This window comes from Scyliorhinus torazame, chromosome 27 (assembly GCF_047496885.1).
Source record: "Scyliorhinus torazame isolate Kashiwa2021f chromosome 27, sScyTor2.1, whole genome shotgun sequence".
Lineage (NCBI taxonomy): Eukaryota > Metazoa > Chordata > Chondrichthyes > Carcharhiniformes > Scyliorhinidae > Scyliorhinus > Scyliorhinus torazame.
The window spans coordinates 7,351,886-7,374,089 of record NC_092733.1 but is presented as its reverse complement, the minus strand read 5'-3'; the positions used below and the strand labels follow the sequence as shown (position 1 = coordinate 7,374,089).

At 46.2% G+C, this 22,204-nt stretch overlaps 1 protein-coding gene across 8 annotated transcripts in view; it reads right to left on the bottom strand.

The window, feature by feature from the left end:
* Positions 1–22,204, bottom strand: part of LOC140403169 (voltage-dependent P/Q-type calcium channel subunit alpha-1A-like) — a 721,889-nt gene that overhangs the window by 616,287 nt on the left and 83,398 nt on the right. For all 8 annotated transcript variants that reach the window (XM_072490879.1, XM_072490875.1, XM_072490873.1 and 5 more), the window contains exons 2-3: positions 19,376–19,482; positions 9,018–9,157 (exon numbers count right to left, since the gene is read on the bottom strand). In XM_072490879.1, the coding sequence (XP_072346980.1) occupies positions 9,018–9,157; positions 19,376–19,482 (247 nt within the window). The remainder of the gene's footprint in view (positions 1–9,017; positions 9,158–19,375; positions 19,483–22,204) is intronic.

Genomic DNA, 22,204 nt, shown 5'->3' with positions numbered 1-22,204 from the left:
CACACAACAATAGCCATCTTCGATAATTAAAATAAATCGACAGAGATGAGCTCATGAATACGAAGGCCAATTATTGAATCTAACTAAAACTTTTAAGATCCCACTTAATGACATAACTGAACAGGAAGATCCCAAAATGGAACCCTCGCTTAAAAGACCACATAATTTATTTAGTTTTTGATAATAATAATAACAATAACCTTTTATTGTCACAAGTATGAAGTTACTGTGAAAAGCCCCTAGTCGCCACATACCGGCTCCGGTGCCGGTTCGGGTAAGCTGGTACGGGAATTGAACCCGGGCTGCTGATCTTGTTCTGCATCACAAACCAGGGGCGAAATTCTCCGGTATCGGCGCAATGTCCGCCGACCGGCGCCCAAAACGGCGCAAATCAGTCGGGCATTGCGCCGCCCCAAAGGTGCGGAATCATCCGCATCTTGGGGGGCGGAGCCCCAACCTTGAGGGGCTAGGCCCACGCGGGACTGACTTCCGCCCCGCCAGCTGGTGGAAGTGCCCCACCAGCTGGCGCGGAAATGACATCCCCGGGCGGCACATGCGCGGGAGCGTTAGCGGCCGCTCACGGCATCCCCGCGCATGCGCCGTGGAGGGAGTCTCTTCCGCCTCCGCCATGGTGGAGACCGTGGCGAAGGTGGAAGGAAAAGAGTGCCCCCACGGCACAGGCCCGCCCGCGGATCGGTGGACCCCCCCGGGGCCAGATCGCCCCGCCCAGGACCCCAGAGCCCGCCCGCGCCACCTTGTCCCGCCGGTAAGGTAGGTGGTTTAATCTACGCCGGCGGGACAGACATTCAAGCAGCGGGACTTCGGCCCATCCGGCCCGGAAAATCACGGGGGGTGGGGGGGTGGCCCGCCAACCGGCGCGGCGCGATTCCGCCCCCGCCAAATATCCGGTGCCGGAGAATTCGGCAACCGGCGGGGGCGGGATTCACGCCAGCCCCCGGCGATTCTCCGACCCGGCGGGGGGTCGGAGAATCTCGCCCGAGCTGTCTAGCCACAAAATGTGGAGGAACAGAGTAATAGGATTGTTAGTTTCAACAGGAACAAAAATGATTAAACATGGAAAAATTGAATTATAAGACAATACTCCTTTACTTCCTCCTTAACTTAACAAATGCACATAGATTTAAAGATTAACATTGATTACAAAGTACATCTAAGCTACAATGGTTGCATTAACAGAAAAAGTCCCTTTTAAGTACACAAAATGACTGTGGAAAGATGCACTCCTCTGAGAACCCAAGTGAATGGCTGTGGTGTCCTCTTCAGAATCCTCCCAGATGATGATCACATGGGAGCTTCCAAACTCCACTCCCAAAAACACACTTTAAAATTTTTCATAATTGTACTTTCCCTGAGCATTTTACATTCCAAAATCCAGTCCAGGTTTTACAAAAGACTCTTTTAATTCAAGTTCCGCTCCATTTTTGAATTAAAATCTGTCCAGGATTTCATACCACCCCCTTTTAGGTTACCTTTGTCTTAACTGCTTTTACACAAACTCAGAGATCCAGCCCGGATTTCCATAATTACTTAAACTCACGCTCCATAGGCTGTAGCAAAATCTCACAAATCTTCAGATATTTTTCTGGGGTCTCAGTTTTCTCAGCTCTGTCTGTCTTTACTAAACAGTGCTGTGTTTCAGTACCTTTAACATGAGACTTATTATAAACCTCTCTCCCGTTCTCTAGTTTCTTTAACTAGTTGCTCTTCAGATCTCTGCACTTAAGTTTCTTAACCACTATTCCAAGGTATGGCTTTTCACATAGCAAAGCTGAGTTCGCTCTCCAGCCTAAACCAACTGTTTCTCGCAGAGCTGCATTCTCTCTCACTACCCATCTCAACTGCAATCAAACTAGTTAAATTAAAACTTAAAATCTTCTCGACCTTACAATGCCCCAGTTGCTAAGCAACGTATCCATCTATAGGCTTTTATTTACCCTTCACACTGCAAGCAGAACAGAATCACAACTTAACCATCCCCCACACATATAACCACCTTTGTCCAGCATTAATCTAACTATAGGTTTTACCCTTCTTTCCAAAGAAACATTAACTGAAACACACTAACTTATCACAAACCAGGAATTGAACCTGAAACATTCCCAAAACTTGTGACTCAGTATCAAACTAAACAGTGCATTTTACCCATTGCGAAATTGAAGGAGTTAGCGGCAATGATTTTTTAAAAGTATTCGTCACATACTGGCCTAGCATTAATTACCCATCCCTAATTGCAGTTAATTCTGTGGATCTGGAATCGCATGTAGGCCAGACCAGATAAGGGTGGCAGATTTCCTTCCCTAAAGCGCATGAGTGAACCAGATGGGTTTTTATAACAATCAACAACTGAATTCAAATTTCACCATCTGCAGTGGTGGGATTTGAACCTATGCCCCCAAAGCGTTGCCATGGGTCTCTGGATTACTAGTCCATTATGCCATCACCACCACCTCTCCCTTGAAGCTAAAGAGCTAAGAGAAAGTTTAGGTGAAGCTGGGTGAAAGTTCAGGACACAGTTGAACCTTGGCATGCACAGTGTAATTCAGCTCCCAATTCAAAGTCCTGAATTATTTTATTATCTTGCCAATACTTTGAACATACGTTTACAGTAATTGTCCAAATATAGTGAGAAGCAGGAGTTGTTTGCAGCACTGGAGCGTCTACGCAGAGCAAGCTGAAGGGGTTGATAAATTCTAAAAGGAAGATGCCACCATTGGTGGGAGAATAACTTTGTGGTGCAACAGGTTTACACAGGCAGTTTCCATTATGGGCATATTGATTTATCCAAAATATGTGCTACACACTTATTAAACTATTATAAAATAGATCTATTTCTAGAAATTAATTGTTGGCTACTGCATGCTAAATTTACTTCATTTGTGTGATAATCATTAGTTCTCCAATGACAGCAGTATCAACCACACAGAGCACATCAGTTACCAGTGGTTGCACTGGTTACTAAAATTGAACAACATGTTTTTCTTATAGCAGTTCCATCACCCCATGAACTCTCAGGGTAAATTACAGAAAATGATGGATTTCAAGGTCACAAATACTTGTGATTTAGATAACAGCTGGAAACTTTCTAGTTGCTATTGTGGGTTGCAAAATAATTTGAACACCTCGATTAGATTCCACTCTGTAATTCACTCCTGGGTGCCCATTATTCCTTTTATAAACTAACCAAAGCGCTCAATCAGATTCAATCCTATAATTTACTCATAGGCATCCATTATTCTATATATAATCCATCAATAGCTCTCCATTAGAATGCTCAGTTGGCACCACCCTTACCTCTGAATTAGAAGTGGGTTCAAGTAGGTTCATCTATTTTTGGTATATTGGCTGCAGGAAGAACATAGTCAGGAAAAAACTCTCTGCTTTCCTTCAAATCGTGCCATGGGATCTTTAACATACTCTTGACCCACCAGTGGAAATGTGATCTTGTATTAATGTCATAAGGTCATAAGAAATAGAATAAGAAGTGGGACGGTCAGTCCATCAAACCTATTGTGCTATTCAATAAGATTCTGGCTTATCTGATTGCGGCCTTAAGCTCACTTCCCTGCCTGTTCCTCAGAACCCTGGACTCTTTTGTCAAGCAAAGATCTACCAATCTCAACTTTAAATATATTCAGTGCACCAGCTTCCACTGTTCTTTGTGGAAGAGAATTCCAAAGGTCAGCACCTCCCAAAGAAGAAATTCCCCCTCATCTCTGCCTGTAATGGGACACCCCCTATTTTTAAACTGTATCCCCTAGTTCTAGATCTCTCCCCCCACTCCTGCACAATGGGAAACAATCCTCTCAGCATCTACTCTGTCAAGCTCTCTCAGAGTTTTGTATGTTTCAATGAATTCACCTCTCATTCTAGGTCTTTACAAAAGCACACAATACTCCAGTGAGCACTGAACTAATACTACATCTTTGAAGGTGCCACCTTTTGGGACATTTTGAAGATTTTCCCGATATCATGGCAACATTTTCCCGCAACCAATAATATCAAACATACTAACTGATCCTTCATTTCAGCACTGTTTGTGGGATTTTACTGTGTAAAAAATGCCTATGACTACACTTCAAGCTTAATCATTCGTTGTAAAGAATAAAGTCTTCTCACTTATTGCGAAAGATCTACCCTAAACAACAATGTCAAACGAGAAGTTACTTCTTTGAGGGAGCAGCATCTGCTCCAGTAAATACTGCTGAATATTTCAGTTCCACAAAAATAAATTGAAATGATCAAATTCATTTTTATTACCTATCCCATTCACTGAATACTTAGGATCTAAACAGTGTCCAATACATAACGAGACACCAACTGTTCTCTCTGCAATTCTGCTGTGGAAGCTTAAAAAGGATTGGTTTGTCCTGACTCACCTGCCTCCAATGAAGAGGATAAGACAAAAAATAAGGGTTAAGTTATGACAGCAGCTGTGCTGCAACATGAAGGGTAAATTGCTGTTCGACATTCTGCTGTTGGATAGTGTACAAGAATCTGGGCAAAAGTAATTTGTATCAGAAAAGCATTGGTGAAACTAATATGTAATTACGACTAATGATTTTAACAATTTTTGATCTATCTGATTCAAATCGGGAAAAAGGTCCTTTTCGTCTAACCAAAATGTATCTTTTCTAAACTCTGCCATGCCGATGTACCCCAAAGATGGAGGAAAAGAGGCAGGTGTCACACCTCTCCCGATTGCATGGGAAGGTTTTGTGGGAAAGGGATGAGGTTTTGGGGATAATAGAGGAATAGATTGTGGAGGGAATGCTTCTCTTCAGAATGGTGATGGAGTGGGGAGAATGGGGGGGGGGGGGGGGGGGGGGGGGTGGTGTTTGGCAGTGGAAATGGCGGAGAATGTTCCTTTGAATTTGGAGGCTGGTGGGGTGGAAAATGAGGACAAGGGCAACCCTATCATGGTTATAGGAGGGAGGAGAAGGGGCGAGGGCAGTAGTGCAACAAATGGGCCATACGCGGTTCAGGATACTGCCAATCACAGTCGACAGGGGTGGAGGGGGGGACGGGACCTTGGTTGAGAAAAAAGGACATGTCAGAAGCATCATTTTGGAAGGTAGCATCATCAGGACAGATGCAGTGGAGACCGAAAAGCTAGAAGAATGAATCTTTAAATCTGTTTCTCTGCACAGATGTCTGACCTGCTGAATATAGTATAAATAGCAAATGATAGAAAATAACATATCCTGCCTCTGCTCATGGTGCTGGCTTCTTTCTGGGATACTATTCCAAGGCTGCCTGGCAAACCTGCCTCAACACTTTCTGTGTGACAGCAGCCTTTTTGACTGTGGGAGGAATCACTGCCAAGCTTCACATCACGAGACAGCTCATGATCCTGAGGGGTGGGCTAGCTGATAGTGTCACTGGTGAAGTCTCAACTCTGAGAGGCGCAGTGTGCCAGGGAGGGTTCCAAAGGCCATAGTGTAGGTGTCTTTTGTTTAGAGTGAGCTCTGCTAATCCCCTGCTTTCTCTGGTGGTGCTGCGCTTCTGGGGGTGCCAATATCTGATGGGCCAGCGACTGAGCATGGCCATGCCCATCCCTTGATGATACTGCTGAAGTATGAGGGTTTCTGGGGTTGAGGGGGACTTAAGTGGGGTGCTGGGTGACCAGAGGCTGTCTGAGCATTTGCAGGACACAGTTATGCAGTCAGCTGCGAACAGCCAGTGCCCATAAATTGCACCAAAGGGGTGCGTTTAAATCACATTGTGCAGCAATGGCAGTCTGAGCCAGACCACACCGATCCCATGGGGAACATCCCAAGTGTACGGACTTGGCACCAAGTCGATCCCTGCTACTCCCTGGCAGCAACCGCTCAGCATGCCACACAGGTTTAGAGAGTTTTCTTATCTTCTTGCTCCCCCTCAACAGCCATGGCACCCAGGCCTCGCTTTTAAATACTTGCACCAATTCATGCCCGTGTGACACCTGCCTGGGGGTGGGGCATCGCGGAGGGGTGGAACATTGTGGAGGGGTGGAGCACCGCGGAGGGGTGGAACATCACAGAGAGGTGGAGTATCACAGAGGGGTGGAGCATCACAGAGGGGTGGAGTATACGGTGTTCAACCCGCTAATGACATTCAGTTCCATGCAAATGATGGGCCCATCGGCGCAGGGCGCGAACTACACTAATGCTGCCAGCGGGGGGACTCGGAGCATGGCGTCGGAATCCGCACCAGGGACAAATCACAATTTTTGCATTCCACGTTATTCTCCACCCGATCGCAGTTCAAAGTTCAAGCTACCAGCTTCGGGAGGCGGAGAATCCAGCCCCATGGCTCAGAAGAAAGATTGTCCTAATCTGTATTGGTCGGTGCAATGTGAAAATGTTCATTTTGCCTCCTGAACTCTTATATACAGGACCTCATAATTCAGCAAATAAACAGTATACAGATCTTTTGTACATTAGCAATTATTGTGACATTGGAGAGGCAAAGTCTGCAGTGTAACATCATTCATAATCTGCATATATATAGTCAATTTTTTTTTACTTCATTCACTATCAGAAATAACCTTGTATCTTGTACTTTAACAGCCATGCCCAGTGAGATGCCAAATCACACAGCACTACTTTAAACAAAGACACCACAAAGTCAAACCAGCCAGCTGCCAGCCGAAAACAAATACCTAAATTCTAATTGCATTGGATAACAGTTTTAAATAAATCCAATTGTGGGATTCTTCCGACTCACTGCTCAAGCTGCATGTTTAGGGGTTTATGACTGCATCAGTGTTCCTCAATGCTCAACCCAATAACTCAATAAGTGCCAAGCAGCAGATTTAAATAATGGATTACCACCTGTGCTATATTCAAGTTAAGTTAATATTATGAATGGTCAGTACTTGTCCCATAGATGCTGTACAGTCCAAGCCCATTCCCCTAATTCTTAGTCTTTCCTCTTCCAACTTTCACCTTCTAAATGTTGCAATCAATTCGACCTCAATGGCTACTTACCATAACACACTCCATATTCTATTGAAAAATATATTCCTCTTATTCTAATATGAATCTGGATTTTCTGTCTTACTGTTACCAGTTCAATAACCAACGATGACAATTCTTCAGCATTTCAAATACTTTTTCATTTTCTTTCAGGTCTACACATTTACTCAATGGAACCTTTCCCTCCATGTGGTTAATCAATAATTCATCTAAAGTTCTGGAGAAATGCAAAGCAAAAGGGTATTCATCTCAAAGTACATCCCTCTCCTACCACAGGCATAAGATAATCCATTTTAACAAATATTACTTTCTCGGTCTTCTCTACCTGTCAAAGTTTTGGAAAACTTCAAAGGAGAAGGGAAAATGACAGCCTGTGATGAACCTAAAGAAAAAATATAAAAATGCCAGGAGCACCGAGTTGACACAGTCCAAGGCGACGGACTCCACTGCTCCTAATCTATTGTTCTATTGACCAAATGCATGGAAGACCCCAACAGAAAACATAAATCTACAAACCACATCAAACACAGACTCACCATTATTCTACTAATCTTTGCAGAGTGAAACCTCTGCCTCCAAGTAAAACTCAAATTGCATACTGAATGAATACAGATCAAAAACAGATTATACTGAAGAATAAGAGCAAAAAGCAAAACCTTTACACCTGCAGTTTCAGTCGGACTGATTTTTTTTTTACCCTATTTACCTCGGGTTTACCTCGGTAGCGCTGTCAATTTCAAAGATGCCACTGCCCGAGAGGGCCGTGACACATCCAGTCTTAGTCTGTTAATCCTCATTTTTTATAAAGATTATTCTATTCATTTGCGATTGTTTTTAAATAACATCATAAGAGATTGCATACAAAGCATTTCTTTTAGTTTTCTCCAAATATAATCCCAGTTTTAAAAACAGCTTGAATTAATTTAGCAACAAATTTGATCTTTGAAGAGATTTAATTACACATTGCACAAGGTACACAATTGCAATTGAGAGGAGCAGGAAATAAGTATTTAACCACTTGTATCTTGAACATAAATTAGCAATGCTTAAATCACAGAGTTATTGCTGGTCCAGAAAGGAAACTGACTCTAAAAATATTTACACAGATTGAATTTAATCTGTAATTCTAATTTCCAACCATGATTCCTTCATTAAAAGACTGCACTGCTTTATCCAGGCCATCCTATCTTTCAGTTGCTATCTCCTCTAAATATCAATAGTGAGTCTGGCAGGCAGGCAGATTGTTGGAATTTTGAATGTTTACACCCCCACCTCCCCCGCTTCCACTCCCACCCCCCCATTATTCCTACCATTGGGAATGATAAGCTCCTCGTCAGAGTTAGAAACCAATACTATATCATCAGCATTCTAGAATTACAAAACACTAAACACACTAGGTGACAACTGTCACCCTCTTTAGTCTCACCAAATGCTGGCCTCAAGCTTCACTAAAAGATAAAATAATCATTTATGGATTGGCGTTAATTAGCACAATTTATTTTCAAGATAAAGTGATTAGATACTTCTTTCATCCTCCTCGCAGAACTTTCCTCATAAATCACTGTACTGAATGACACCTGCTCTTAAATGTTATAAAAGGGGTTGCTGTAAACATCATGGATCCCCGTCCTATTCCAATCCTGTTTCATGCTTTCCATCTGTTTCTTAGATATCTCCTAGGCACAGTCACCTCTCCAAGCGCACATTGGCATTATAAAGCAGGTTCTACATGACTGATCATGTCTCTGACCAACAAAGCAACATAGAAACAAGGAGAGGACTAAGAAAGAATTACAAGTCTCGAATTATCTCTCTTTGTCGTATCCAGGATTATTTAACCATCTGGCAAAGTACTCTTCACTCAAATCATTAAAGTACAATTTGATCTTGGAGCTCATTTGCACTTGACCCCACTAAATAGTCTGTTGATGAGATTCAGCTAATTGCTGAAAACAATCACACACTGTACACAGGTCTAGCTGTGAAATTAACGCAGCCCAATCAGCATAAATATTGCAAGACAGCATTCCTGTGACTCACCCAGTCAGGACCACAACAAAATCCATGATGTTCCAGCCGTTCCGCAAGTAAGAACCTTTGTGAAACGCAAATCCTAGAGCAATTATTTTAATTCCTGCCTCAAAGCAAAAGATTCCAATGAAATATGGTTCCGTGTCATCCTGAAACAAAGCACAAACATAAAGCACAGTTACTAACCTTTTCTCAATATGTTCTTGGTTAATATATCTGGGAGCTAATAAAGGATGTCAGTTTGCCTTAGCTAGTAGCACTCCTGCCTCAAAGTCAGAAGGTGCAGGTTCAAGCCCCGTTCAAGTTATCGTGTAACCTACGTTTACACACCCAGCATTTAAAGGAGCACTTGATATTCTGTCCTTCGGATTTGACTTGAACCAAGCTCCTTTTCACCACATTGTTCAAACAGATACTAAGAGCAGTGCAGTACTCAGAAAGGAGTAGGAAGATTCAGGTGTTGCACGTACCATTTTCCAAATAAAGTGGTTGTCTTTTATCTCAAAGAACACCTTAACTTCATTGAAGAGTTGTATCTGAGAACAGTGTTGAAACCGGATCTTTCAGATGGAACTGTGTCTCCCCTATCTGATAGAGATATGGAGGGAGCTGTATATTACAACAATTTGTGCCTTAATCATCAAAATCTTTAGGAAGTTATGTGTTCGAACATTGTTTTCAGCAATGAAACAATGAAACCCAAGACCTGGTTTCTAACTGAGGTTCCAGACAATACAGAAAATACCATGAACTACAAATCCCTAAACCACACAAAGTCATCTGCAGAGAAATAGAAAATGTTGATGGTTGAAGGGTAAAAGTAACATTCATTCAATTTGCAGGCTAGTTTTGGGAGGCATTTAGCAGAAAATACTTTGTTATGACTACAGCAAATGTTAATTGCTGAGCATACCAAATCCCAGGGGGAAACCTGGTTTACGGCCATACCTTTTTTTGCATTCTGAAAACAAGAAGAAAATGTACTGATCTCATCAACAAGAAGTCCAATAACACTCATGTGATTTTTAAATTCAAAGTCAAAGGTTTATTATGAACAAGAAAAGAAAACTCAAGCACAAAGTTGCATATTGAAAATCAGTCTTACAAAATATTCCCCCAAGAGATTCCCGACTTGCTCAGACCCACAAGTAAATACCAAAATGGCAACATTCCTTCATAGATGTTTAACACTTTAAGAAATCTATTACTATTACCCCAAGGCAAAGCTGTTGTCACTTTAATAAGGCATACTAACAACCTTGCAAACTTTCTTCCATTCTGCTGTGGAACTCCAAGACTTCAGAACAGGACTGCCTTTTGCAGCCTTTTGTGGATGGCTGGTTCAAACTGCTCAGCTCAGAGCTGTTTCCAGCAGGTCTTCCTCACGCAGCTAACCCCAAAGCTCTCTATAGTAACTCTAAAATACCTTTTTCTCTCCTTTCATCTCCGATTCCTTCTGCACTGTAAATTCTATGATTCTATGATTCCATTGTTCCCAGCACTCATTGAACTTCCAAAATTGTAAAATCTTTCACAGTTTCTTAATGCCCCCACTATCGGGTCAAATAAAATTTAGTATCCTTCTCTTGTTTACTTATGAAACTTTGACTTCCCATTGAAATTTAACAGCTGGAAATAACAGATCCCCATGCATCTCCTAATGCAAATTTCTGAACCAAGCCTAGTTACTTATAAACCACTTGACCACAAAGGTTTCATTACAAATGCATTCCAGACAAAAGGTCTCCATTAAATCTTTTCCAGATTAATTAAATCATTCATAATAACAGCCTTCCTTATAGATTAGCACAATACTCCCCCCAAAAACTTCTTAAAACATCCATTCTCACACTAATGGAGACCTAAAAGTGACTTTGAGATGGAAATGAAGAGGACAAAAATGACATGGAGGGCATGGACTGTCAATGTGACATGGAAAGTTCCATAATCCCTGACTTGAATCAAGCAACCTTAAAGTAAACCAGAGCAGGGCAGCAATAGAAAATGAACAGTCAGCCTGGTTCAGTAATGAGTTTCAGAGGGGGCGTGTAATCTGGGATTTTCCACACTCGGCCATGGATAACCTTGAAAGCTGTATTATGGGAAGGGTGGCCCCAACCATACAAGCAGCAGGAAATGTATTAGGGATGTGTTCTGGTAAGCTGCAAGGTTAAATACCATCAGCAACCTGTAAACAATTAAGGTAGCAAAACTTTGTCTCTTGCTAAACCTGCACCTAAACCTTTGCCTTGGTTTGGGAAAGTGAAAAATTTGTGAATTTCTTCACAGCTTAGCTTGGAAGCCCTTCAACACAATGGTGGGTTCCCATGCTTCTGCGTCTCAGTTAATTAAAACAAAAGTAAAAGGGGTGAGACAAGATAATATGAAAAGGACTGCATGACCCAAATTCACAGACAATTTTAGTTTCTAACAACTTTTCCAGTGGCCTTTTACATGGTAAGACTTGGTGGAGATAAATAATGTAATAATTACGTTAACAATAACTGGAAGAGGAGGATGTCCACAAATATCCCCATCCTCAAATCATGGGGTGTCCCAGCACATCAGTGCAAAAGACAAGACTGAAGCACTTCAACCCCTTTAGTAAGAAGTACCAAAGTTGATGATCCACCTTGGAAGTCCCCAGTGTTACAGCTGCCGGCCTTCAGTTGATTTGATTCACTCCATGTGATATCAGGAAATGTTTGGGAGGGGGATGGGGGGTCACTTGATGTGATCGCGGGAGCTAGACTTCTGGCTCTGCTCATCCTTGATGAGGGCCCGCCTTAGTATTGTCAAAATCCTGTGCATGGTGTGTCGTCCATCCTGTCTGGTTCCGGAGAGGGGGGCCGGGAGGGCTGCGCCCCTGAGCCTGGTCCCTGGTGAGAAGTGAGTGGCGAGTTCCCGATTGTGTTTAGTAAAGCTATGCTTTAATAATCCTGATTTGGAGGTTGGGTGCATCAGATTCAATGGAGCACAACGTATCCCCTCTTTGAGGCCGTTGGTCAGTCTGGCCCACCAATCGCTGGTCCCTTTGCTCAATGTCCTGTGATCGTTGGAATCCTTGGGAGATCTTGAAGGCGGCTTGTTGATCCTGTTTAATCTTTCGTCTTCTCCTTTGGCATGCAGATTTCCCTGCAGTTCTTCTGGATGTTACTCCCTGTTGATCATGTTGATTTCTAGTTGCTGTTTTTTTTCCTGCAGTAAGGAGCATGATGGCGTGTTTTGTCGACTACTCTGATCCAGTAGAATCTTATTGAGTCAATTATGACTAATGTGATTGTGCCAGTTTTACTCGTTTTGTTTATTGGGGAGGATGATTGGGGACGGGTGAGGGAGAGGTTTGGGGGAGGTGGGTGGTTGGGTTAGTTTAGTCCTCACTTAGATTGAGAATACCCCCCCCCCCCCCAGTTAGAGCTAATGCGTTTCGAGTTTCTTTTTGGCATTAAGTATTTACTTTGTTTCTTTTTAAGAATCCATATCTTTATCCTGCGACGGACTGGACAGATTTCTTCATCCTGGGGAGGACTGGGTTTCTTCTGACTCTCCCTTGAGGTTGAGTTTTTTTTCTCTCTTTCTTTCTCTCCACTTGGGTCTTTCGTTCTCTCTTCATGGGTGGGTTCGGAATGCAGAATTTGGCTCCCATTCCCTTGTTGGCTGGGAGACCCTGTCAGTTTGATCGTAATCTGCTCCTCTCTTTACATTTGTCTAGAATTATTTTGGTTATGCCTAGAGCCTGGATTGCGACTCTGTTGCGATGTGTGGCATATATGTACCTCCCTCCCCTTAGGACTGGTGTTTCCGTGCATTTTGTTTTGTTTTTGCAAGGGTGAATCCACTCTTGGCTTCCACATGGGTGGCAATGGGTCTGGTATCTGAAGAGAGGGGGCTGCGACGGGTTGTTGGTACCAGCACATTGCCCATACAGACATCCTTCATGTGAGTGTCTGGACGAGTGTCTGCAGGGTATCTGACTGTGGGAGGTTCTAACAGTTCAACCATTCTTTGTTCTCAGCTAAAGCCCATACACGTACAGTTTTTGGCAGGAATTACTCAACAGTGACCTTTTTTCCCTCCTGGTCTAGGGACACTGAAGATGGTTATAGAATCTTCGCACCATCGTAGCTGGGTTGTCACAGACTTTTACTTGAATACTGTTCCCCTTTAAAGTGGAATCTGCACTTCCGGTTGCGGCTATGCTTAGGTAGGTCGCACGTTCGGCAGTTCCTGCCGGGAACGGACTATTGGGCTCTCTAGAAGGGCCCCAAAGGCAATTGTTCGACGGCTTCCAGTGTGGGAAGGTGACAGAAAGGTCCCCCCGACATTATATGGATTGGACCAGGAGTGGAGCGGTGAAAAAAGTGATCTTGGAGTAGCGAAAAGTGAGGGAGAAAAAACAAGATGGCGGCGGGTGGAGACCAAGCAGCATGGGCGCAGTGGTCGCAGGAGCAGCAGGGGTTTCTTAGACGCTGCTTTGAGGAGCTGAAAACCGAAATGCTGGTGCCAATGAAGGCGGTGATTGGAGACCCAGAAGGCCCAAGGAGCGGCGATCCGGGAGGTGCGGCAAAAAGCCTCGGAGAACGAGGACGAGATCTTGGGCCTGGCGGTGAAGGTGGAGGCGCACGAGGCGCTGCACAAGAGGTGGGCGGAAAGAATTGAGAACCTGGAGAATAAGTCGAGGAGGAAGAATCTTTGGATTCTGGGTCTCCCCGAAGGAGTGGAGGGGCCCGATGCTGGGGCATATGTGAGCATGATGCTCAATTCGATGATGGGCGCGGGAGCCTTCCCGAGGCCTCTGGAGCTAGATGGGGCTCACCGGGTCCTAGCAAGGAGACCCAAGGCCAATGAGCCGCTAAGGGCTGTAGTGGTGAGGTTTCACCGCTTTATGGACAGAGAGTGTGTCTTGAGATGGGCCAAGAAAGAGCGGAGCAGCAGGTGGGAGAACAGAGAGATCCGAATCTATCAGGCCTGGAATGCAGAGGTGGCTAAGAAGAGAGCGAGTTTTAATCGGGCTAAGGCGGTGTTCCAGCGAAAGGGGGTGAAGTTCGGTATGCTGCAGCCAGCGCGATTGTGGGTCACGTTCAAGGATCGGCACCACTATTTCGAAACGCCTGATGAGGCATGGAGTTTTATACGGACTGAAAAGTTTGACTCAAATTGAGGGTTTGTTGTGGGGGGAATGTTTACTGTGTATATAGTATTTATTACGTTTCGGGAATGTTCCTCTGGTTTGGGTGCTGGATGGGGATGGGTGATGGGATTGGATGGGGAGACTGTGGGAGAGTGTGGGCGTCGGTGTTGGAGGGGCAGACCCCCACGAATGAAGAGGGCGAGTGGGGGCCCGGGGATTGGGAATTGGGGTAAGGCCGCAAAAGGTGCTGCGCCAGAGGGGGCGGGGCCGGCTCAGGAAAGCGCGGGCTTTTTTCCCGCGCTAGGGAAGGACGGGGGTGGGGGCCGGGGGGGGTGGGCGGTGCTGGAGAGGAGCACACTGACTGCCAGGGAGGGGGAGGGGGAATTCTCACATTGGAGGGGTTCGATGGAATGGCGGGAGAGGCCGGGGTCAGCAGGAGTCAGCTGACTTACGGGAGTGTTATGGGGGGAGCAAAAGGGCTAGATGTGGATCTAGCGGGGGGAGGGGGAGGAGAGGGGGGTATAGGGTTGCTGCTGCATTGGCCAAAGGGGAGCTGGAAGTAGGAGAGGTGGTCGGGGCGGGGGTCCGCCGTCTGGGGGACTGGGGGGTGCGGGAGGCGCGGGCACGTGGCTGGCCTAGAAAAGGAGATGGCTAGTCAGCGGGGGGGGGGATCAGGTTAGGCTGAGAAAGGGCTGGGTAGGACAGGTATTCCATTCAGGGTTAGACGCGAAGAACAGAGGGGTTGCAATACTGGTGGGGAAGCGGGTGTCGTTTGAGGCAATGAATATTGTAGTAGATAATGGAGGTCGATATGTGATGGTGAGCGGTAGGTTGCAGGGGGTGCGGGTGGTACTGGTGAACGTATATGCCCCGAACTGGGATGACGCCGGATTTATGAAACGCATGCTGGGTCGGATTCCGGACCTGGAGGTAGGAAGCTTGATAATGGTGGGGGGGGGGGATTTCAACACGGTGCTGGACCCAGCACTGGATCGCTCTAGGTCCAGGACGGGTAAGAGGCCGGCTGCGGCCAAGGTGCTTAGGGGGTTTATGGACCAGATGGGGGGAGTAGATCCATGGAGGTTTGCTAGGCCCCAGGCCAGGGAATTTTCATTCTTTTCCACGTCCACAGAGCCTACTCCCGGATAGATTTTTTAAATTTTGAGTAGGGCGCTAATCCCGAAAGTGGAGGGAACGGAGTATTCGGCCATAGCCATCTCAGAGCACGCCCCGCACTGGGTGGAGCTGGAGTTAGGAGAGGAGAGGGACCAGCGCCCGCTGTAGCGTCTAGATGTGGGATTATTGGCGGATGAGAAGGTGTGCGGGCGGGTGCGGGGGTGCATTGAAAGATATTTGGAGGCCAATGACAATGGGGAGGTGCAGGTGGGGGTAGTCTGGGAGGCGCTGAAGGCGGTGGTCAGGGGAGAGTTAATCTCTATCAGGAGCTTCGTAAGAGGGAGGCAGCGAGGGAGATAGGTGGAGTTAAGGATAGCGGGGGAAATGCGGTGCGGAGTGCGGTGAGAATAAATGAGGTATTTAGGGACTTCTATGGGGATCTGTACAGATCTGAGCCCCCAGCGGGGGAAGAGGGGATGCGATGATTTTTGGATCAGCTGAGGTTCCCTAGGGTGGAGGAGCAGGAGGTGGCTGGTTTAGGGGTGCCAATTGGGCTGGAGGAGCTGGTTAAAGGATTGGGGAGCATGCAGGTGGGGAAGGCCCTGGGGCCAGATGGGTTCCCGGTCAAGTTTTACAGGAAATACGTGGACCTGCCAGGCCCGTTGCTAGTGAGGACTTTCAATAAGGCAAGGGAGGGGGGGAACCTTGCCCCTGACAATGTCCAAGGCGCTGATCTCTCTAATCCTGAAGCGGGACAAGGACCCACTGCAGTGTGGGTCGTATAGATCTCGCTCCTCAATGTGGATGCTAAGTTGCTGGCAAAAGTGCTGGCTACGAGAATTGAGGACTGTGTCCCGGGGGTGATTCATGAGGACCAGACGGGATTTGTAAGGGGCAGGTTGCTAAACACTAATGTGCGGAGGCTCCTCAATGTGATTATGATGCCCTCGGTGGAGGGAGAAGCGGAGGTAGTGGCAGCTATGTACGCGGAGAATGCCTTTGACCGGGTGGAGTGGGAGTATCTTTGGGAAGTGTTGCGGAGGTTTGGGTTCGGGGAGGGGTTCATCGGCTGGGTCAGATTGCTATATAGAGCCCCGGTGGCGAGTGTGGCTACGAATCAGCGGAGGTCGGAGTACTTTTCGGCTGTACCGAGGGACGGGGCAGGGGTGCCCCCTGTCCCCCTTGCTGTTTGCATTGGCAATTGAGCCTCTGGCCATGGCACTAAGGGAGTCCAGGAAATGGAGGGGACTGGTACAAGGGGGAGAGGAACATCGGGTGTCGCTGTATGCGGACGACCTGTTGCTGTATGTGGCAGATCCAGTGGAGGGGATGGCGGAGGACATGCGGATCTTAAGGGAGTTTGGGGACTTCTCGGGGTATAAGCTTAACGTAGGGAAAGTGAGCTCTTTGTGGTGCATCCAGGGGACCAGGGAAGGGGGATAGACGACCTGCCGTTGAAGAGGGCGGAAAGGAGCGTTCGGTACTTAGGGATCCAGGTGGCTGGGAGTTGGGGGGCCCTGCACAAACTCAATTTGACGCGGTTGGTGGAGCAGATGGAGGAGGATTTCAAAAGATGGGATGTGCTGCCACTCTCGCTAGCGGGCAGGGTGCAGTCGGTTAAAATGATGGTCCTCCCGAGGTTTCTCTTTGTGTTCCAGTGCCTTCCCAGTATGATTCCCAAGGCCTTTTTCAAACGGGTAGGTAGGAGTATCATGGGTTTTGTGTGGGCAAATAAGACCCCGAGGGTAAAGAGGGTGTTTCTGGAGCGTAGTAGGGACAGGGAGGGCTGGCTCTGCCGAATTTGAGCGACTATTATTGGGCAGCCAATGTGGCGATGATTCGTAAGTGGGTAATGGAGGGAGAGGGGGCGGCGTGGAAGAGGTTGGAGATGGCGTCCTGTGTGGGCACGAGCCTGAGGGCGCTGGCGACAGCACCGCTGCTGCTCTCGCCGACAAGGTACACCACGAGTCCGGTGGTGGCGGCGACGTTGAAGATCTGGGGGCAGTGGAGACGACACAAGGGTGAGGTGGGAGCCTCGGTTTGGTCCCCGATTCGGGAGAACTATCGGTTCGTCCCGGGAAGGATGGATGGGGGATTTTGAAGCTGGCATCGGGCAGGGATTAGAAGAATGGGGGACCTGTTTATAGATGGGATGTTTGCTAGCCTGGGGGCGCTGGAGGAGAAGTTTGGGTTACCCCCAGGAAATGCTTTCAGGTACATGCAAGTGAGGGTGTTTGTGAGGCGGCAGGTGAGGGAATTCCCGCTGCTCCCGACACAGGGGACTCATGACAGGGTGATTTCGGGTGTATGGGTTGGAGAAGGCAGGGTTTCGGCGATCTACCAGGAGCTGAAAGAAGAGGAGGAGGCCTTGGTAGAGGAGTTAAAGGGCAAGTGGGAGGAGGAGCTTGGGGAGGAGATAGATGAGGGTCTGTGGGCTGATGCCCTGAGTAGGGTTAATTCTTCCTCCTCTTGCGCCAGGCTCAGCCTAATACAATTCAAGGTTAATCACAGAGCGCATATGACAGGGGCGAGGTTGCATAGGTTCTTTGGGGTGGAGGATAGATGTGGGAGGTGCTCGGGAAGCCTGGCGAATCACATCCACATGTTCTGGTCGTACCCGGCATTGGATGGGTTTTGGAGGGGTTTCGCGAGCACTATGTCCAAGGTGGTGAAAGTCCAGGTCAAGCCGAGTTGGGGGTTGGCACTATTTGGGGTAACGGACGAGCCGGGAGTGCAGGAGGCGAAAGAGGCCGGTATCCTGGCCTTTGCGTCCCTGGTAGCCCGGCGGAGGATCTTGCTATTATGGAAGGACGCAAAGCCCCCCAGTGTGGAAGCCTGGATAAATGACATGGCAGGGTTCATTAAGCTGGAGAGGATAAAGTTTGCCTTACGAGGGTCGGTGCAGGGGTTCTTCAGGCGGTGGGAACCGTTCCTAGACTATCTTGCGGAGCGTTAGGAGGTCAGCAGCAGCAACCCAAGGGTGGGGGGAGGGGGGAATTCGGGTGGGTGGGGGGGGCTTCCCTATGGGTACCTTTGAATGTCATATGGGGGGTTTACTGTATATGGGGGAAACCCAATGTATAAGTTGTGTATAATTTTTGACTGTTGTGTTTGCGTTTCTTTCTTTATGTTATTGGGGGAGGGTTTTGTTAAAAATTTTGTTGGAAAATTTGAATAAACACATTTTAAAAAAAAAAAATGTGGAATCTGCAGTAATCGGGGTTTCTATTGAATCTAAATATTTTCACAGGGCGTATTCACTTGTGGTTTCTTTGCTTTGAATTGATTGCATGTTGCATGGCAGCTGGTTGCTCTTTTGCTGACCCCATGAACAAGAGCATGTCACCACTGGAACACGATTCTTCTAACAGCCACTGCTTACATCAAGTAAATGCAAATCTGAATTCATCTTCTGCCCATTTGTTATAGTGGCAAATCAAAGTCAAAACCATAGAGTGCCGCAGCTCTAGAATATAAATATGGTAGTAATGGTAATGGACGACAACATTTAATGCAATATTTCTACCCATGAAAACTGTGATTTTTGTAAAAGCCTAATTATTTCCCCGATCCTTTTTCAGAAACGTGATCCTGTCGTCTCTACTCAGTCCGCCCTACACATAATTCCAGTCCACACTACACAGTTGACTGTATCATCTGAACTTGCTACTGACTGGAGAATGAATTTCAGCTAGCCAGGATCATCTGCATTTGGGGAACAAATTTTAAAAATATCAACAGAACAGGCATCTTTATCTCATTTTTTCCTCAAAGCCCAGCACATGTGCTCCCTGGAGAGGACTGCAAGGGAGGAAGGAAAGAAACTTGCAGATGGAATTTTAAGAAATTTCCCCTCCTCCCGAATGCCAAATCGTGCTGGGGAACGACTCCGTGGATGCTGGTCATCTTTGGCTGAGTCTAAACTTTATACATCAAGCGGGTTACTTTACAATGGGAGCCACATAGTCAAACCCAATCCTACCCTCAACCATCATCCACACCCATGCACTTTCCAGTCACAGCACGGTGCATATCTGGAGCCTTCAATAGCTGCTAACTTTTAGCAAGCAAGATAAATGCACACACGTAATAAAAACATACGGGAAATAACATCACTCACCAGTCGTTCGGACATGGGCGTCTTGTCATCATCGGGTAAGTGTTGCTCCAATGCTAAAACAATGCAATTGGCGATGATTGTCGCTAAGATCATATATTCAAATGGAGTGAGATGCAGTTAAGGTAAAATCTGCGATAAAGAAATGTCACACCAATAAACACTGAAAACAATAATTATAAATCTTCATGACGAAATCTCAGCTCAGTTCCAGACAGGAATCCTTTGAAACCTCGACATGGATTGAAACAATAAATCAATAATAATAACAACAATAATAATCTTTATTATTGTCACAAGTAGGCTTACATTAACACTGCAATTAAGTTACTGTGAAAATCCCCTAGTCGCCACACTCCGGCGCCTGTTTGGGTACACTGAGGAAGAATTCAGAATGTCCAATCACCTAACAAGCACGTCTTTCGGGACTTGTGGGAGGAAACTGGAGCACCCGGAGGAAACCCACGCAGACACGGGGGTAACTTGCAGACTCTGCACAGACAGTGACCCAAGCGGGAATCGAACCCGGGTCCCTGGCGCTGTGATGCAACAGTGCTAACCACTGTGCTACACGGTAACAGTCCACATTTGATACGTAGATAGCATTTCAAAGCCTACCCAATATTCCATGTCTGTGGGCAACAAAAAAAAATCGAGGGGAATTCCAGAGCATATCGCAGGTTTTTGAACACCGAGCAGCAGTTTCAGAAAGAGATAAGAATGCTTCCTAAATGGAGCCGAGAGAGTGGAAACAGTGCTTGACTGAATGAAATGAAAATCGCTTATTGTCACAAGTAGGCTTCAAATTAAGTTACTGTGAAAAGCCCCTAGTCGCCACATTCCGGCGCCTGTTCGGGGAGGCTGGTACGGGAATTGAACCGTGCTGCTGGCCTGCTTTGGTCTGCTTTCAAAGCCAGCGATTTGGCCCAGTGTGCTAAACTAGCCCCAGTTGAGGGGCTAAACCAGAATGAGGCGGTGGGGAAGAAAAAGGTATCCAGGTGAACTTGAGGAACAGAGTGAATCTGGAGTATTGTGTATCATATTGGTCTCAATAAGGAAGGATGTAAATGCGTTGGAAGCAGTTCAGAGAACATTTACCAGTCTAATGCCTGGAATGGGCAAGTTGTCTTATGAGGAAAGGTTGGACAGGCGAGGCTTCTATCTGTTGGAGTTTAGAAGGGTAAGCGGTGACTCGTCTTAAAGGTTTCAATCTTCAGGGGTGTTGACAGGGTGGATGGGGAGAGGATGTTTCCTCTGGTGAGCGAATCTAGAACTAAGGGTCACTGTTTAAAAATAAGGGGCCACCCATTCAAGACAGAGATTAGAAGAATTGAGTGTCTCTGGAACTCTCTTCCTCAAAAGGCGGTGAAAGTAGAGTCTTTGAATGTTTTTTTTAAAGGAAGAGGTAGGTAGATTCTTGATAAAGAATGGGGTGAAAGGTTATCGGGGGGGAGACAGAAGTTTGCAATCAAATTGGGCATGATCTTATTGAATGGTGGAGCAGGCTCGAGGGGCCGAGTGGCCTACACCTGCCCCTGATTTGTATGTTTAAATGTATTCAGGTGTTTGGGGATGGGGTAGGCAAATGGATGAGACCACTGTCAGAGTGCCAAGCAATGCTAAGACTGGCAGGAAGGGGAGAAAATGATGGTCCCCATTTCATTGTAGCAACCTGGGGACATCGCACTGTAAAGCCTCAAGGCAAGGACAACACTCAGGAAATGAATACCTCAATCAACGTAATGGCACTATAAAATGCTAATTTGAACACATTCATGTCACTACACATGCCATCAAGATGTGAATAAATTGGCAGAATGAGGGTAAATAGTAAATTAATTTCACAATAAGTAAGTGTGAGGTGGAGGAGTGGGTAAGCAACAAACCCGTTGGAAAATAAGAATGTACATGGGGTAGAGGAGCAAAGGAACATGGCATTTTCCATGGCATTAAGAGTAGCAAATCAGGTTAACAAATTCATATAAACGCGGAATAATATTCCACAACTGTGCAGAGACATTCCCACTTGTGGAGGAGTTCAAAACTAGAGGCCTTAAATAGAAGGGAGTCACAAATGAATCCAATAAGGAATTCAGGATAAACCTCCGTCTTAAAAAGAGTGGTTAGAATGTGGTATTCACCACCACTTACTGAATAATACCCACATGCATTAAAGGGGAAGTTAGATAAACCTGAGGGAGAAAGCAATAGAAGGATATGCCAATATGCTGACAAAGTAAAACGGGACGGAGCTGATGCGGAGCATAAACACCACATAGATCAGCCGGGCCAAATGGCCTGTTTCTGTATGGGGAGTTCTATCTGCCAAACAATTATTCCACTCATGGTCCATTTACCTGCTATCCTTTCCTGAGCTGGAAAGACATCAATTATTCATGAATTACATGAAGAATATTTTCAAATGTTATAGGCCCATGTTTTATTTGAAAACCAATTGAAAAGGGGGGCCATACCTTGGATTCGCAAGGTCTTTCACGTTCTTCACATTTGAACCATTGGTGGCTGCTCCACATAAGAACACTCAACCATTTCTTAAAATATTTGTGAAGCCAGGTGGAGCACGCACATGTCTCCCCCCCCCCTCCCCCTCTCCAGAATCGGCAAGCCCAGGCTTGACCTAATAACTGGCCAGGTTCTCACTCTCCTACAATCCCAGGAGCTACAGTGGGATAACCGACTGGTATCCACAGTTCAAAATGGGACCTGAACCCGAAAATGGTGTCTCACTGCAGGCTTTGATTCTATGCTGTCCTGTGCAGAAGACAAAAATTCCTGCATGTGTAAATAACTTGAAAAATGGATGTGAACTGT